General features: G+C 37.3%; 1 protein-coding gene across 7 annotated transcripts in view; it reads left to right on the forward strand.

Annotated features, from left to right (window-relative positions):
• Positions 1–5,414, forward strand: part of LOC148873373 (uncharacterized) — a 69,981-nt gene extending 64,567 nt beyond the window's left edge. For 4 of the 7 annotated variants that reach the window (XM_088963895.1, XM_088963897.1, XM_088963892.1 and 1 more), the window contains one exon: positions 5,122–5,414. In XM_088963895.1, coding sequence (XP_088820021.1) covers positions 5,122–5,128 — 7 coding nt within the window. In that variant the 3' untranslated portion in view covers positions 5,129–5,414. Of the gene's footprint in view, positions 1–4,994 lie in introns of all 7 variants that reach the window. The other 3 variants (XM_088963890.1, XM_088963894.1, XM_088963898.1) reach the window with 1 other exon arrangement.
• The last annotated feature ends 11,831 nt before the right edge of the window (positions 5,415–17,245 follow it).

A 17,245-nucleotide genomic window follows, 5' to 3' on the forward strand; every position in this document is an offset into this window, starting at 1 on the left:
ACAAAAGATTAATATGTCATCCGCGAACTGGAGATGGGTAATTGGGGTCTCATTTCTACCAACTCCACCCTCTAACTACACCTTCTGTATCAGCCTTAGAGATTAAATGACTATGCACATCAGCAACTAAGGTGAAAAGAAAAGGTGAGAGAGGGTTCCCCTTGCCTGTTACCCCTGCTAACTAAGAAGAAATCCTTCACCACTCCTTTCACCATGACAAGAACTAACACAACCTAGGATCCAATTACACCACTTTTCACCAAAGCCATAGTTTCTTAAGACTTCACGAAGGAACTTCCAGTCCACCATGTCGTTAGCCTTTTCAACATCCAACTTACACACAAAGTCTTTCCTATCAGATCTCCGCAAATCTCCACACTTTCATTGGCAATCAATATTTGGTCAATTATTTGTCTTCCTTGTACAAAGACCCCTTGGGTTTGGCTGACTAAGGAGGGGGTAATTTCTTTAAGCGTCAGAGATAGAACCTTAGCTAGGATTTTGTAAATGCTCGTCACCAAGCTAATTGGTCTGAAATCCTTCGAATGAATAGCATCAAGTTTCTTAGGGACTAGGGCCAGAAACGTGGCATTGACACCCCTGCTCACTAATGCAAATTCCTTAAAAATCTCAACCAAATCATCCTTTAGTACTTCCCAACTATCTTGGTAAAATGCCATAGTAAATCCATCTGGGTGCCTTAGATCTATCCATTAGGAACACTACCTTCTTGATTTTAGCTTCTTCAAAACTTCTTTCCAACCACCTCACTTTCTCTTCTCCCAAACATGGCCAATCCAACCCTTCCATAGGCAATCTTCCATTCAAAGGTCCTTTATAAATGGACTTAAAGTGGGTCACGAAGGTTTTGGCTATTTTGTCCTGATTTGTAATGGCTTCCCCTTCTACCTCTAATTTGGCCACAAAGTTTTTCGACATTCTTCCACTTGCTAGATCATGGAAGAATCTAGTGTTTCCATCACCTTCCTTAATCCACTAGTGTCTTGACTTTTCTCTCCAACAAATTTCTTCTCTAAGTAAAACAACCTCTAAGTCCTTTTTCAATTGACTTCTTATCTCCCTATTGTGTGCATTAATTATCCTTTGAGCTTCCTTCTCATCCAATTCCTCAATCCGAGATATTAGACTCAATTTCTTTTCCTCAATTCTACCAAAATGGTCCCTATTCCACTCCTTCAACTTGGTTCTTAACCTTTGTAGCTTCTTATGAAATCTTATCCCCTTCCACTTTACCCCCCTTAGCTCTTCATTCCACCATTCCTTTACTTTTTCCCCGAAATTTGGATGCATTAACCACATGTTTTCAAATCTAAATGGTCTAGGCCCATTAACAAACAACTCCACACCTATCTTAATGGGGCAATGGCACCAAGGACCTTCCCAGGCTAGGTCGAAAAGGAATCTGTCCAATTTTGAGCATAAGGGGTTTTCTTGAAAGTTAGACCAAGTGAACCTAGCTTGTAAAAGAGGGATTTCCTTTAGTTCGCACTCTTCTACAAAACCATTGAACTTCCTCATGCTTGTTGTAGCTGACTGAGAAGGGTTACTTGTTTCCTCAGAAAATCTTATGACATTAAAATCCCCTCCCAGGCACCAAGGACTATCCCATAAACCTTGTAGCAGACAACTCCTCCCACAGTTCATTTCTTTCTCTATAATTGTTAGGGCCGTAAACATTAGTTAACACCCAAATGAATCCATCCTTACATTCTTAAATTTAATCGAGACCGAGAACCTACCTATTAGTTGTTCCACCGGTTCTACTACCTCATCCTTCCACACTATGACAATACCCCCTTGTGCTCCTCATGACAAAGCTGAAGACCAGCTTACTCCTCTTGATCTCCAAAAACTTCTAACCTACCTTCCCTCCATTTCTGACAATTTTGTCTCTTGTAACATCACAATTTCAGTTTTTTCCCTCTTTAGTAAGTCCTTTTTAGCTCTCCTCTTTCTTGCACTCCCCAACTCTCTCATATTCCAACTTATAATTTTCATAGATACACTTCAATCAACGGCCCCACTTGACCCCATTTCTTACATGATGTTCTTCCTCTTCTCACCCCTCCCACTAAACTCTAGATCACCCTCGATGTCAGAGATTAATCTTTCCACTTCAGACTTTTTTTCGTCCACCTTCCTCTGAAATATTTCCTCTCCACCCTCTTCTTTACCTAATCCACCAGTTCAGTTTCTACCTTCAGGTTTTGGAAGTAGACCAGTCCCCTCACTATCTCCTTTTTCCAACTCCTCTTCCTGTTTACTACTCAAGTCCTCCCTCTAAGCACTATTTTCCTCACATCCTTCCCTTCTCCTAAGCTCCTCCAATTCTTCACAAATCAATCTCCAGAACCTTTCCACCTCCTCTTCCTGCTCCTTGCCTACTGCTGCTCCACTCTTTTGTTTAACCTTTTCAGATCCCCCCACTTTCCTTTCCCCCATACCACCACTACCCCTCACAAAATGGGATGCTAGAGTATTTGCAATAGGCTCAGCACACACGTTAGTACCAAAAACCAAAGGGAAAATAATACCTGAAAGGCAGGGGCTGCCTGAGGAGTACAGAAGTTTTTTAGATGGGGATTAGAACAAGAGGACGCAGCTGCTATTCCCCTTGTCGGAGTTTGCTGAGAAGTGTGTATGGACAAGTAGTCTCCATCGGCTAGTCTATTTGCTAAAAACGTCTGTCCCTGTATTGTCCTTTCTGGGCTATCCTCGCAAATTTCCTTTGTAGTGTCCTGCTCCCCTATGCTAACTTCTTGACAAAACTGAGAGGTTGGAACAACCCCCCTCAATAGAAGGAGAAATGGAGTGCGCAGCGTCAGACCCAGGCAATCGATCCATACTCTCTCTAACTTCAGTCCCTTTATCTTCTTCCAGAAATAAGGTTTCTGTATTAAACTTTCCTCTTCCATGAACTTCACATTTTGATGCAAATCAACACTACCCAAACTGACTGTGTCATCAGAACCTGATACGTAACTTCCTCCTCAGACCAGTCGCCATCTGCCGAGGATTCAAGATCGCTGCGCCTAATAGACCTTGGGTTGCATCTATCAGGTGACAATGATTTTAGTTTCTGTGTTGCAATCCACTGTGGAGAGCCAGCCGAAGCTGAACCTGTGCCTGTTGCCTTCGATCGAGAAGAAGTTGAGGAAGATGATAGATGTTTCTTACCATCGATCAAACATATGAGTTTTAAGTGACTCACGTGCCTCACCCTTTGAGCCCACCTTACCTTCAGTCACCCTTTGGCTCAGGTGCCTCAAATGGTTTCATAATTTGAAAATTGCAATGCAACTTAGGGGGTGGCAAAGGGGTGGGTTGGGTTGGGTTGGGCTGGACGAGGGTTGAGTACCAATCCACTCATATTGACCAACTAACCCATTTCCCATCCATATTTATTGATGTCAGTGGGTCACAACCCACTCATATGACCCACTAAAAATATAAGTGATAAAAAAGTTCAAGAAAATATTTTTTAAATAAGAAAAGAAAAAATGAATACAAAAAACAGAATATAGAAAAACATATTTGTTTACATAAATTTTGAAAAAACAACAAAAATTAAAGAAATAAAAGAAATAAAAAATACAGAAAAATGTATAAATTGCAGAAAAACATAAATTGTAAAAAAGCAACAGAAATTATAGAAAAACACTGAAATGTAAAACAATACAAAAAGATTATAAGAAAATACAAAAAATCAGAAAAGTTAAAATTTGAAATAAAAAAACAGAAATTGCATAAAACAGAAAAATAAGAAATTGCAAATAAATAAAAAATACAGGAAATGTAAAAATTATTGAGGAAAAAAAAAACAAAATTTGCAACGAGTGAGAGGAGAGAGGTGTTAAAGGTTTTATGAACTTTGTAGTTTATTTACTTTCTCTGTTACAAAAAAAAAAAAAAAAAAAAAAAACAGAAATTGCATAAAACAGCAAAATAAGAAATTGCAAATAAATAAAAAATACAGGAAATGTAAAAATTATTGAGGAAAAAAACAAAATTTGCAACGAGTGAGAGGAGAGAGATGTTAAAGGTTTTATGAACTTTGTAGTTTATTTACTTTCTCTGTTACAAAGAAGACATTGTAGAAGGACAAGAACTCAGAAATCAAAACTGATTTCAAAATCTGATCTTGGCTCTCTCTCTCTCTCTCTCTCTCTCTCTGCCAAACTGTGAAAACATAACGAATAGAGCAGTGGTGGATTTACCGGTTCCATTAAGGGGGTGTTTGACAATATGGTCGGTTTTGTTTAAGAAAACAAAAACAAAAACAACTGCACATGAACAAAACAATACAATTTTGTTGATGTGATCGTTTTAGTTAAAAACAAAACCAACCATGCTGTTGAACACCATGTAAATCTTTGCATTCTAGGGTTTAGAAAGATAGAAAAAAGCTGATCCAAAGGAGATGCTTGACTGATGATTCTCACAAAACAAGGCAGGCTTACTACGGTGGAGATTCACCGGTTTCTTTGTGGTTTACAATGGCACGCACAGAGAGAGAGAGAAAGAGAGAGAGAGAATGATTTCATAAAATGGTAGAGGGAGAGAGAGGCTACCTGTTCCTGTTCTGCAGAAAGGGAGTAGAATGAAACAGAGATTTATTTCAAACCCTAACATAAACCCCTTTTCCTAATTTCCCTAACCGACCTTATGGCTACCCTTGACCCAACCCACCCTGATCCTAATAGGTCACTCAACCCATATTGATCCCTTATTCAAATGGGTGAGTGTGGGTGGGTTTTCAAGTGAATGGGTCAAATGGGTTGGGGTCAATATTGGTAGCCCTGAATGCAACCAGCAAGTTGGACACAGCCAGAGATACTGAGCACTATAAGATGAAAAAGTAAAATTACCAAGGGATACTAGATAAAAAGTAAAGGTACCCTGAGATACTCAGATAAAAATGTAAAATTAAGAAATATAGTTTTTTTGTAATACATGTCTTCTTAAAATTTCAGCATATATGGTACTGGACTACTGAGCATTATGTCTTGAGAGCTTCATTCAGATTGCACATGTAACTGCTACTTCCTTTGTGACCGCCACTTGTGAAGCTTCCAAATTTGACTTGACCTTATGGTGCAGTTCATAGGATTTCTGGAGCCATACTTGGAAGATGGCCATTCCAAGGGATGGAGGCATTAGAAGTTGCTTTCAGAGACATTGGTCCACTAACTTTTTTCTCTGTACAAATGTACCTGTTACTCAAACAAACATCATATTCCAAAGCATATATTTTCTTTTAAAGAAGTTGAATTTAGATGGGAGAAAAAAATCTTATTCAAACCCAAATTTCTATATTTTATTTAATATTTACCCCCATGTAAAAATATTGATGCATTTGGCGCTTAAAAGCTCAAAACATGTGTAAGGCAAAAGCATTATTTTTTCTTTTTCTTTTCTTTTTTTTTTGTCTAGGCAAATGGGCTACACAGTCCCCTGTTGTTCTCAATCCTAAGAAATGTAATCAACATGCGGCTTTACCAGTAAAGCCAGCTGGCATTTTTGGTTATATAATCCAAGTGCAAATTAACAACATTTATTTTTCGCAAAATGAACTTTCTGTTCCATTTAATATGATAGTCATGAATCATCCATGCATACCGTATGTTCCTTGCTATTTGCTAATGCCTCTTCAGCCTCTGCTAATGGTCCCTATAGTTCTGTGTCTGTGCTTCCATTGACTTAGCAATGATAGCGTAGGCCGTCATCATGGACATCTGAAGTTTTCTCCGATCAATAGGGAGTTGGAATCAACTATATTTCTCCGGCAAGAGGCCAACAGCTACTTGGCCAAGAATGAGTGAAAAGATCGGTTATATTGTCTCCCCTGAAATAACGCGTAGTAGGAGCTTGTGAGCATGGGATTCAAAGCAAATGTATTTTCCTCGCATCACAGCCCAACGCGTCTCCTCATCGGAGAAATCTAAAAAAAAAGACTAGACTCAAGAAAATTCACTCGATTTTTTAATATAATAGATCTATCATATTTATGACGAAGAGAATCAACAGATGATTCTTTTATTGCCTTCAGTAATATGAATTATGAAATAGTCTTTTCCGTTTAAGCACGAATCAATTCCATTTGGAATGCGCTTCCAAACACAGCTACCAATACAATCACTATGAATAGCTACAGAGAATTGGGGATTTTCATAGCGGAAGCTTGAATACAGAAAAGATGAAAAATAATTATTTTAATCAGTGCACATGTATGGTAAACTGCAGTTGTCAGACCTTCTTTCACTTTTAAATGTCAGTTCGGATCAGGTAGTCACAACACTGCAAGCACTTTTATGAATACTTAGTAAGTTTTTGGACACTTGGCCTTTAAAATATCCCCCAGCCTTACAGTCTACCCTTGAAAAAGATTAAAAATCACTTTTGTTGGTTGTTAGAATATTTATCAAGTGTTCATTGAATGTATTTACTATATTGTGCCTACTAGATTTGGCCCCTCTAAACGTCTATTGGCTGCAAATTCAAGGGAATAGGAAAACTTATATAAGTCTATTCTCTATTCAACCTGTGGGTTGTACAATGGGGGATATATCCCATCATCACCACCCATTGTTCTTCCAAACCTGGTAGCAATGGGATCTGATTCCATGTCATTGCTACACAAGACCTTACTAATTCATTAATTAACCAGTCGGCATTATCATGTCTTTCTGATATCATAGTTGAACCCATTAAAATTTAGGTAGTTGAGTGAAATACACTTTGGCCCATAGTATAGGGTGCTACATGGGACTACATGGGATTTATCATATAAATTCCCATCCTCTAATCACAACTGTGAGGAATGTGGAGAGCCACCTAAAAGACTAATGTTCTTAATGCATGATCATTTCTATTGAAATTAATATAAAAGCAATAGGTGGGAATGTTATGTTCAAACTAGATACGGCCAAAGCCTATGATAGGATGAACTGGGATTTTATCTTCACCACTCTTCACAAGTTTGGATTCAACAATATTTGGATTGATTTAATTCGTATTTGCATGTGTAATTGCTGGTTTTCAGTCATGATTAACGGATCTCCCATTGGCTACTTTCACTCTAGAAGGGGTTTAAGGCAAGGTATCCTCTTTTTCCTAGCCTTTTTATTCTTGTAGAGGAGGTGCTGAGTAGAGGTTTGAATGAAATTTATAGAAATGGTTTTTGTTTTGTATTATGCCCTTCCCAAAGCTTGCTTGCCTATGTCCCACAGTCTTCTTACAGATGATATTATAATCTTTGCTAAGGGAGGAAAAAAGGGGCCTTATGAATCTCGTTTCTTTTTTCTTAGTGTATGAGAAAGCCTTTGGACAATTTGTAAGTAAAAAGAAATCATACTTTATAGTTCACACAAAGATGAATATTTCATCTATAAGTATCATAAAAAATGCCATTGGCTTTAAACAAAAATAGTTTCCTTTTCTACCTTGGATCTCCCATTGGTTTTAGGAAGCTAAAAATTATTGATTTTGAGCCCATTGTTATGAGAATTAAAAAAAAAATTGAGGGGGTGGAAGGGTAAATTATTATTTTCTAGAGGATGCTTGGTTCTTATTAGACACGTCTTGCAATCTATGCGAATTCATATTCTTAGTGTTGTTACTCCTCCCAAAGTTGTTATCAACGGGATTCACTCTTTATTTGCCAATTTCTTTGGGGGATCTTCTGACTATGAAAATAGGTTGCACTGGGCTGGTTGGCAAAAAAATTGTAATCCTCTCAAAGAGGGGGGTCTAGCCAATAGATCTCTCTATGACGTTGCAAAGGCTTTCACTCTCAAAGCTTGGTTCCATCTTATTGAAAGCAAAAGCATATGGTCTGGATTTATATCTTGTAAATATGTGAGATCTACCCATTGTGCTTCTCTCTAGAGTACAAGAATGAGCTCAAAATTTTGGAAAATATGATTGAGATGAAAGAGATAGCATTACGCCATTGCCAATGGTTGATTGGAAAGGTGAGATTTCTTTTTGGTATGATCATTTGACAAGTTCAAGGCCTCTCATACATGAAATATAGAATGAGAATGTTCAAGACTTCTCTTTCGATCAAGTCTTACTTCAAGATGGCAATTGGTCTTTTGATTCAGTGACTTTGCCTCCTCAATTCATTATGGATTTGGTTAAAATGATTAAAGTCTCTATTAACGATGAAGATGATAAATTCATTTGGAATGTAAATCCAAATGGTGAATTCTTTTGATTAAAGTCTCTCTCTCTCTCTCTTCAACTTGGAACCTTATTAGGTCTTCCTACAAAAATTTCTGTATTTATTTGGAGGTTTCTTTATGGTGCTATTTCTTTTGATGATGCCATTAAGAAAAGGGGTATATAGCTTGCTTCTAAATGTTGTTGTGGTGATCATAGTGTTGAAAATTTTAATCGTGTTTTTGCTAATAGATCTCTAGCAAATATATTATGGAGCTATTATAGCAACCTCTTTGATGTCCTCATATTTCAATCTCAACATGTGGTGGACAGAATTTATATGTGGTGGATAGACTTATTCATGGCTGGGCTCAGGCTTGGCTTTTGCCAAAATTTGAATGGGTCCGGCCTGAAGCCTGAGCCCGACACAATATATGTCAGGCCTGAATCCCGGCCCATGAGCAGGTCTAGTAGTGGAACCTTGTTGTAAGAGATTCTCAAGTTCATCATCTTTACTCCATCATGATGTGGATGATTTGGAAAGAGATGCAACCGTAGAATTGAAAGTAAAGGTGCTCTAGCTTCAACTCCCATCAAACAATTAAAAAGAACTATCATTTGATGGGTCTAGTGACATCCACCTATTAATCTTCCTTTTAAGTTAAATGTTGATGGGTTTGTGGAGGGAATCTAGGTGAAAGTGGAGGAGGTGGTGTTGTGAGAAATAATATTGGTATGTTCCATTTGGGCTTGCACAATTATTATGGTAATGGGTCCTTTATCGTTGCAAAATTTTTAGCTCTTTGTGTTGGCCTCAAGCTTTGTCTCAAGCAAGGAATAATGATGAATGATGTGGAAAATGATAATAAATGTCTTGTTGACATCCTTTTTAGAAAAAAACACCATACCGTAGAGTATCACTTATATTTTGTGCGAAATTAAAAGAATGAGGTCCATCATGCACATTAAATTCTCTTATGTTCGTAGAGAGGGGAATAGATGTGCTGATTTATTGGCCAATAGGGGCATTAATCAAAAACTTTTTTCATCCATATATAGCTCCTCACAGAATGCTCCACATGACCTTGTGAAGATTTTGAAGGAAGACTACCAAAGACTTCCAGTTTTATATAAAGGGTAAAGTGCTTTTTCTGAAATGGGGACGTCATTTGACCTATTTTCTGAATTTACAACACTATTTCTAGATGAAGAAAGAGAGCAGAGTAATGAAGTTACAAGCTCTAACTCGACCCATTCTGATAGCAATTGGTGCAGTTCAAATATGAAGAAAGATAATGAAAGAAATTTGCTCAAAGAAATAGAAAAGAGAAAAATAAAATTGAATGGAACTTCATTAATATAAGATGACTTACAAAATGAGGCAATAAGGTTGGGGATTCATTCACCCAAGAAAAGACTCTCTCAACTCTCAAAGAAAGCTCTAAGCTTCTCAAAATGAAATAATTCCATGCCTCTCTACTTTGAGATTATAGGGCTTTATACATATACAGAATAAAACTAATTATTGAAGCATTAAATGAAAAAACAATTGTTGGAGCATTAAATGAAAAAAAAAAAAGATGTTAGAGCATTGAATGAGAAGATAACCATGGGAGATTTTAATGAAAAATTAACTATTAGAAGTCCACTGACAAAGTCATATGATTCTTTGTTTCTTGGACTATGATGCAACTCAAATATGAAGAAAGATAATAAAAGAAATTTACCGAAAGAAATAGAATGAAGGAATTGGTTGGACTCAAAGTGTTGGCAAGAAGAATTCAATGGATAGAAAGCAAGAGCTTCTTCCTTTGGTAAAAGTTGCAGAAGTGGAAATATTAATTTCAAATAGAGAACTATTTGGACTAATGAAAGACTACTATAAAGAACATTGATGAGGCATGAAATTCTAGCTCTATAGGTCTAAACCCATACTCTTATTTAAAAGTTCATCCCAACTGTTTTAAACCAATGGTAGGTCAATTGGAATAAATTTGAACCCATCCTCTATAGGACAAGTGAGTTGAAACAAATTCTAGCTTTGTTTTAAACCAAGGACAGGTCAGTTGAAATTCTAGCTTTGTTCAACTTTTGAAGATATTTTGAATAAGCTTAAAGCAATAAATTCGAGAGGGTATGATACATTATAAAGCTATTACTAATGATATTATTGGCATGATATGGTATATTACACTTGTTATGTGAAACCAGTCTTGCCAGAAATCTCACTTTTGTGGAAACGGTTTTGTGTGAGAGATGAACCTGTACGCCCTAATCTTTTTTTTAGTGAGTCTTGAGTGGACCTCTATTATACCATTAAGGAGTTGGTCATTAATAAGATATGTATTGATTATAACATATTGGATATGTAGATACATCAAAATGATTTCATTTGGATTGATTAATATATACCCAACAAAGATACCAGTGTACATGATGAAATGCATCAAAATCAACCTCTAAGGTGGGATCAAATTTTTGCAATTACTACGTGCGTTTGTTGCACGATGGTGGCTTGTTGGGCATTTTTCTCATTAGCCATATGCTTCATATTAATTTTAAAATGAACATATGTGACTTCTCTCCCTTTTATATATTTTTTGATAGGTCATGTTTTATATATTTGAGAATGATTTAACCATAATAGAGTACAATATAGTTTGAAGTGGGCTTATGATTTTATGTGTTTTTCATTTAGAGAATTAATATAAGGAAACAGAATGATGCCAAACACGGGCTCATTCTGCAAAACAAAAGTCAAATGACTGTGCCAAACACATCTTATAGATTCTTTTGATGAGAATTCTTAGGCTGCACTTGGTAAAAGTGCAAAAAGTGAATGTACTAACGTGAATGCAAATTTATCCAAATATAAGGATGCAAATATGATTCAGCTTCACATTTAAAGATTTATAGTGACTTGTTTGGTTGTAATGGGTACAAACGTGAATCTATAGGTTCGAACCAAAACATTTTACATCGACCAATGTTGAATGTAAGGTTCTACTTGTTTCCCATGAAAATTCATTTGTACCAGTACAAATAGATGGGGTTACAAATGAAATTTTGGTCTATTTTGCTTTGACTTTTATGCTATTCTGATTTAATTTTGATTTTACTTCATCTGCACTGCAAATAAACAGAGTGAGGAGAAACCTACAACAGAATTAAACCAAAATAGTACTCTTAACTTATTTGCACTTCTATGGTTTCGTACTAGTGCAGTTTCACAAGCTCTAGAGATTGCTTCTACTGGAGTCCAGATTTGCTCACACATTACGCATAGGTAGGGCTGGCAATTTTGACATTCCTTCTCCTTTTTTCTTAAACATGTTCTCAATATAACATTTATAATAGACAAAGTACTACCTTCCCCTTTCATACAAAAAAAAAGGGTTTTCTACAACTCTCAAATGACGAAGACAATAGGATCCTCTTAAATGGTGACTAACTTTATTCTAAGCTTCAAGCTCTGTATTTGGTCCTACCCTTAAGAATCAAGACAGGAAAACAAACACAACTGTGTAGCAAAATAGCAGCGCTTGCTTACATTCCATATTAGTTTCAGTTTCACTTGGTAGAGGTCATGTGGAGGATCAATTCAATCACACGGGAGATATAAGTATTGTTGGGAGAATCACGAAATCAAGCAAACTCTAACCAAGTTCTAAAACAGTGGAAATAATATTTTTTCTCCCTCTTTGTGTGAATCTGTTAGGAAACAATTTAGTAGAGCTTAAAACCAAAGAACAAGCATATAAGAACACAACCAAGTTTACATGGAAAAACCTTCCCGGTGTGGGAAGGAAAAAACTACGGTCACCCAAAAACTTTCACTATCAAGAAAGTAATTGTACAAGGGTTCTCTCTAGATAAAACTAGATGCATACAATCAGCAAATCATCAAGAAAATACATTTCTTGGAAACTAACAAATATCTCAAGATAATGGAGAAATCTCACCCAAAATAGGGGGTACTGTTCACGGACTCATATCTCACAAACCAGTGAGCAAAACCAAATCTCCAACGTTCATATTGAAGACCTTAAGTCGTGAACATGCTTGCAAAATTTCAGCTCAATTAGACCACAAACGACCTTAGATCGAAGCATAAGATGAAAACTGTGCAGGCTGGAATTCGAAAAGTCTGCTCCTTTTCTCTCTCTGTTTTTACATGGGATTCTCCTCTTTTTCTTTCCTCTTTCAATCTTTTAGCAGCCAACACCACTAAAAAGTTATTTCCTTTGAATATTTTCATTTGGACAAAAATACCCTCATCCATGGGCTCAAAAATACCACATGGGCTTCTTGGGCCATTCTCCACATAAGAGGGAAACCCAACAAGTATAACCCCATTCTTTATCATCCCAAGAAATGAGCTTAACTAAGTTTTAGTTTCATTTTTTTTTTAATTTCAGCAGTGAAACCACACCTTCTTCTCCTAGAGGTTTGAGTCTTCTTTGTTGATGGTTAGAATTCCCCATAAAAAATTTCTGCATTTTTTCTGAATTTTCAAGTGGGTTTAAAATGTAGCAATATTGACCATGTTTGGTTCAACTCCCACTCTTTTTCATTATTATTCAAGATGAAACTCTAAAAGGGATAAGAATGGGTAGAATGAAAAAACATTGCTATGAATCAAACACTTTTTTCCTAAAAAAAATGGAACTCTTTTAAAATTGACAAGTGCCCTATGTTGTTCATTCTCATTCTTAAAAAATAGTGCTAGTGGTCATGAACCACTAGCCTAGGTCGTTAATATCACGGGCATAAAAGTTTACCGGTGGATGGTTGGTGGTCAATGCCCATTGAAATAAGTTTTCACAACTGTCTACAAATAAACATCAATGGTGGTGATTTTGTAAACTTATGCTGATGGTTTATGACCACGAGCTGATTATTTTTCATGCTATAGCTCACCTTAATTTTTGTGCTATGAGCTGATTTTTTCATTATCAAAAGAATGAGGCCCATGGTAAGAATTTTGTAATCAACCACTCTAATGTTATTCATTCTTACTCGTTTTTGCCTAGAATGAGCAAGAATTAAAATGTTAACGTGATAGAGTCCACGTAACTAACCACTTGAGGATCTCACTTAATAAGTCAATATGTTTTATCTTCTACTTTTTTCTATTTTTGAATTTGAATGGTTGTAATCTAGGAATGGCAATGGGGAGGGTTCGGGGTGGGGATTACATTCCCCATCCCCGACCTCGACCCCCAAATCACCCCATCCTCGTCCCCGATCCCCAGTGAGAAAAGGAATCCCCCCTCCATCCCCGACCCCGACGGGGATGAATTCTCCATTGGAGACCCGAATCCCCAATGGACTAAGAGTGATTACCCAATTCCAGAGAGATTGAGAGAGACTGAGAGTGAGGTCGGCGACAGAGAGAGAAAGAGAGAGAGATTGAGAAAGACTGAGAGTGAGCTCAGCGATAAAGAGAGAAAGAGAGAGAGAGATTGAGAAAGAGATTGAGATTGAGAGAAATACCAAGAGTTTGAGACAAAGAGAGAGAAAGAGAGAGAGATGACCATTGTGAGAGTTGAGGTCGACGATGAGAGAGAGAGAGTTCGACGGGCGACGGAAATGGCGGTTGGTGACGATAGACGGAGGTTGAAGGAAGATTAAAGAACTGAAACTCTTCTTTGACAGTAGCTTCGGTTCACCATGCACCTAGAAAATACTCGTCCTCATGACAGTAGCTTCAGTTCCCTTTAATCGATGGGTTGACGCTTTTGAAACTGCCACTTTTCATATCAACAAGCTTCCAACACCAGTTCTTAAGATGTAGTCCCTATGACAACATTTATTTAGATCTACACCAAATTATTTGGATTAATGAGTGTTTGGGTGTGCTTTCTACCCCATTTTACATCTGTATAATCACAATAAGCTTCAATATAGATCTGCAAAATGTGTCTTTATGGGCTACACCATGCGTCACAAAGGCTACAAGTGCCTTCACTTATCTTTTCAACGTATGTATATCTCTTGAAATGTGGTATTCAATGAAGATGAATTTCCATTTGCTGCTACGTCTCCACCACGTAGCTTAGCCCCCCCCCCCCCCCCCACCACCACCACCACCACCACACACACATGAGTCTAGTCGGTTCACCTCCTATTCGGCTTCCTCAACCTACTACCTATCATGGGGTTGCATCTGATTTGCTACTTTCTTCTCATGGCCCACGTCCCACATCAACTGCATCTGGTGCCTCACTTGAACCCACTGTTCAGCCCATCGGTTCCCCTATAGTTGCATCATCTTCTACTCATGGGCTTGAACAACCTGAAGCTGTTTCCATTAGACCCATTATTTTCTCTAATATTCTTGAGACTATTGGTCGTATGGTGACTCATTCTATGCATGGGGTGTACAAGCCAAATTCCCATTATGCTTTAGTTGCTTCTCCCTTTCCTGTAATGGAGTCCACATGTTACTCTCAAGCCCATAAACATTCACTAAGGGCCCTTGCAATGGCTGAAGAGTACAAGGCTTTAGGGTCCAGTCCGTTTGGTTCGCATGAATAGGGGTTCGGAATTGGACCAGGCGTTTGGTTGGGTGGAATTGGAATTTGATTCCCATTCCGAGTGGAATGTCAATCCCCCATTTAGGGAATAGCCATTCCCGACCCACCCTCTAGGAATCAGAATCCTATTCTCGTTTCTTAAAATAACAAAAAACGAGACTGAATCTGCTCCTCACACCTGACACCTCACACACACATCCTATCTTGCATTGGGAACATCTCCCGTACTTATTAGTTATTATTCATGGGAGATGTTGATCTCGTAACCAAAAAAACAAAATTACATAAAAGCCCTCAAACCCTTTTCATTGCCATTTCCAACTTTCTAACCCTCTCTCCTTCATCTTTCGTCTCTCTCCTTGTAGCTGAAGTTTGAAGAACAGATTTGGAAGCTTCGGCGACGGCAAGGTAAGTCACCATTGATTTTGCTCTCTCTCCTCTCCTATTCTTCTTCATTCTCTCCTTTTGCTGAGAAAAAAGGATACTACATCAGATGCTGAAGATTCTGACCCAAGTTTCAATAAAATATTCTTTCATTTTGTTTTTCCCTTCTAGTGTTTGCATTCTCTATTTTATTGACTAATTTTGTGCAATCCCTTGGTCGAGCTGAAGTATCTATACCACTAGCGCTAATTCTTTTCAGTCTTCCATTGTAGTGTTGCATGGGCCACCCCAATGTAGGTTGGTAATCTCAAGTTGACCTACATTGGATCTATGGGAACCAACGACTGGTTTTTTTCGGTTTCTTATGAATCCAACGAGTTTATGATTTTGTCCTGAGTTGACCTGTTTAAATGCCAAATTATGGTACATGCAGTTGCTTCCATAAGTCCCAAGGAAAAAAAAAAGCAAAGGGAACAAGCTGTAAATATTTTTCATTCAACAAAGATATGCATATTGCATAAGAATGGAATCAACACTATATTGAAACTTACAAACAAGTTTATTGTACACATGGAACATTGGGAGAAATGACCTGAAGTTTGTTTATCATAAAAGAACAAAAAGACCCGAAACATAGAGAAGAGGAAATACTAGTTCATCATTTTACAACGATATCCTACATTTTTAGTTTCACAACTCCAAACAAAATTCTAGGAGAAATGGAATCCATTTAGAAGGCCTACTAAAACAATCAACTTCATCATATGTTTTAATCCATCTAATAGAATGCTTGTATCATCATCATCATTCGTCACATAAGCCTTACCCCAACCATATAGGGTTGGCTGCATGAATCTTGTTTTGCCATCCTGCTAAATTAGGTGCTTAATTCATTTCTTACTACTTCAACAGTTCAACCCATGTCCTGTTTGGTCTGCCTCTAGCCCTTCTAGCCCCTTCAACTTGCAGTAGACCTTTCTTCTTAGGGGTGTTGTAAATGGTCTTCTATGCACATGGCCAAATTGGAAATGCTCCTACGTTCCTTTGAATGATTTTGTTTCTGTCCTATCCTTTCTAGTTTTTAAATTCATCCATCTGAGCATACAAATTTATGCCACACATCCAAGAGAATGTATCATTCTTTGAAATATTTCATGTATACAGTTTCTGTTTAGGCCATCTCAATCTCTGGCATATTGTCAATAGTAATATTCATTTTAAATCAATAAAAAGCAAATTGTTATGTACCAAAAGAGAGCAAGGATTCATTAGTCTGAGCTACTGGAACAGAGCCATGATATTCTCAAATAGAGTTTCCAACTCCAATTGAAGCATAACAATAGAATTATCTCACCCCCTTGACCTGTCTAAATTCTAGTCACTCCTAAAAGTCTTAGGTTTCTAGTACATATATCAGAATTGAACTTAACAATTCATTCGGAATTTTTTTTGGACAAATCCTGCATAACAAGCTCTCTAGAAGCTATTTAAAATCGTTGCTAATTACAAGCAAATAGAGGTGTTAAGGTAACACCCAACCCAACTACAAAAGACAGACAACAGAAATGTTGAAGGCAGTAATCGCCAAGGGACCTCCTAAGACACCTTAAGAGACTGTTTTGCAGCAATTTTTATCCTTGTCCACATGATTACATGGAATTTAAACCATACTAAACTCAAAATTTCCAACTATATGGATTTAAACCAATGATACTTGGACACAACAAGGACATTACTAGACAAGGTGTTTACACTAAAAATTGAGGTATCCGGCATGAAATATAATCCTTGTATAGGTATCTGGGTATCATAGGTTTAAATGGTACATGATTGTCTAGTAGCAAATTGAAGTACCATTTAAACCAAAGATTGGAGTGGAAAAGGTGCTACTAGATCAACTAATAGCAAATTGAAGTAAACTGATTGAGGCAAAAACCAATATAGAGGCAAATCCTATTGCTCAGGTTAACCTGATAATCTCAAAGGTCTAATAGTCAATTGAGAAGAGTGAGAAGAGTTTTCAAGAGACAAGAGAGAATGAATCAAAGGTCATTACAAGGGGGAAAGAAGTAGAGAATATTGTTACTAGTAAAAATATCGGAGAGGGACATGGAAAAAAAACAGTCGGGGAAGAAGAA

The sequence above is a fragment of the Nelumbo lutea genome, chromosome 1 (genome assembly GCF_056320005.1).
Source record: "Nelumbo lutea isolate HS-2025 chromosome 1, American lotus-T2T, whole genome shotgun sequence".
Taxonomy (NCBI): Eukaryota; Viridiplantae; Streptophyta; class Magnoliopsida; order Proteales; family Nelumbonaceae; genus Nelumbo; species Nelumbo lutea.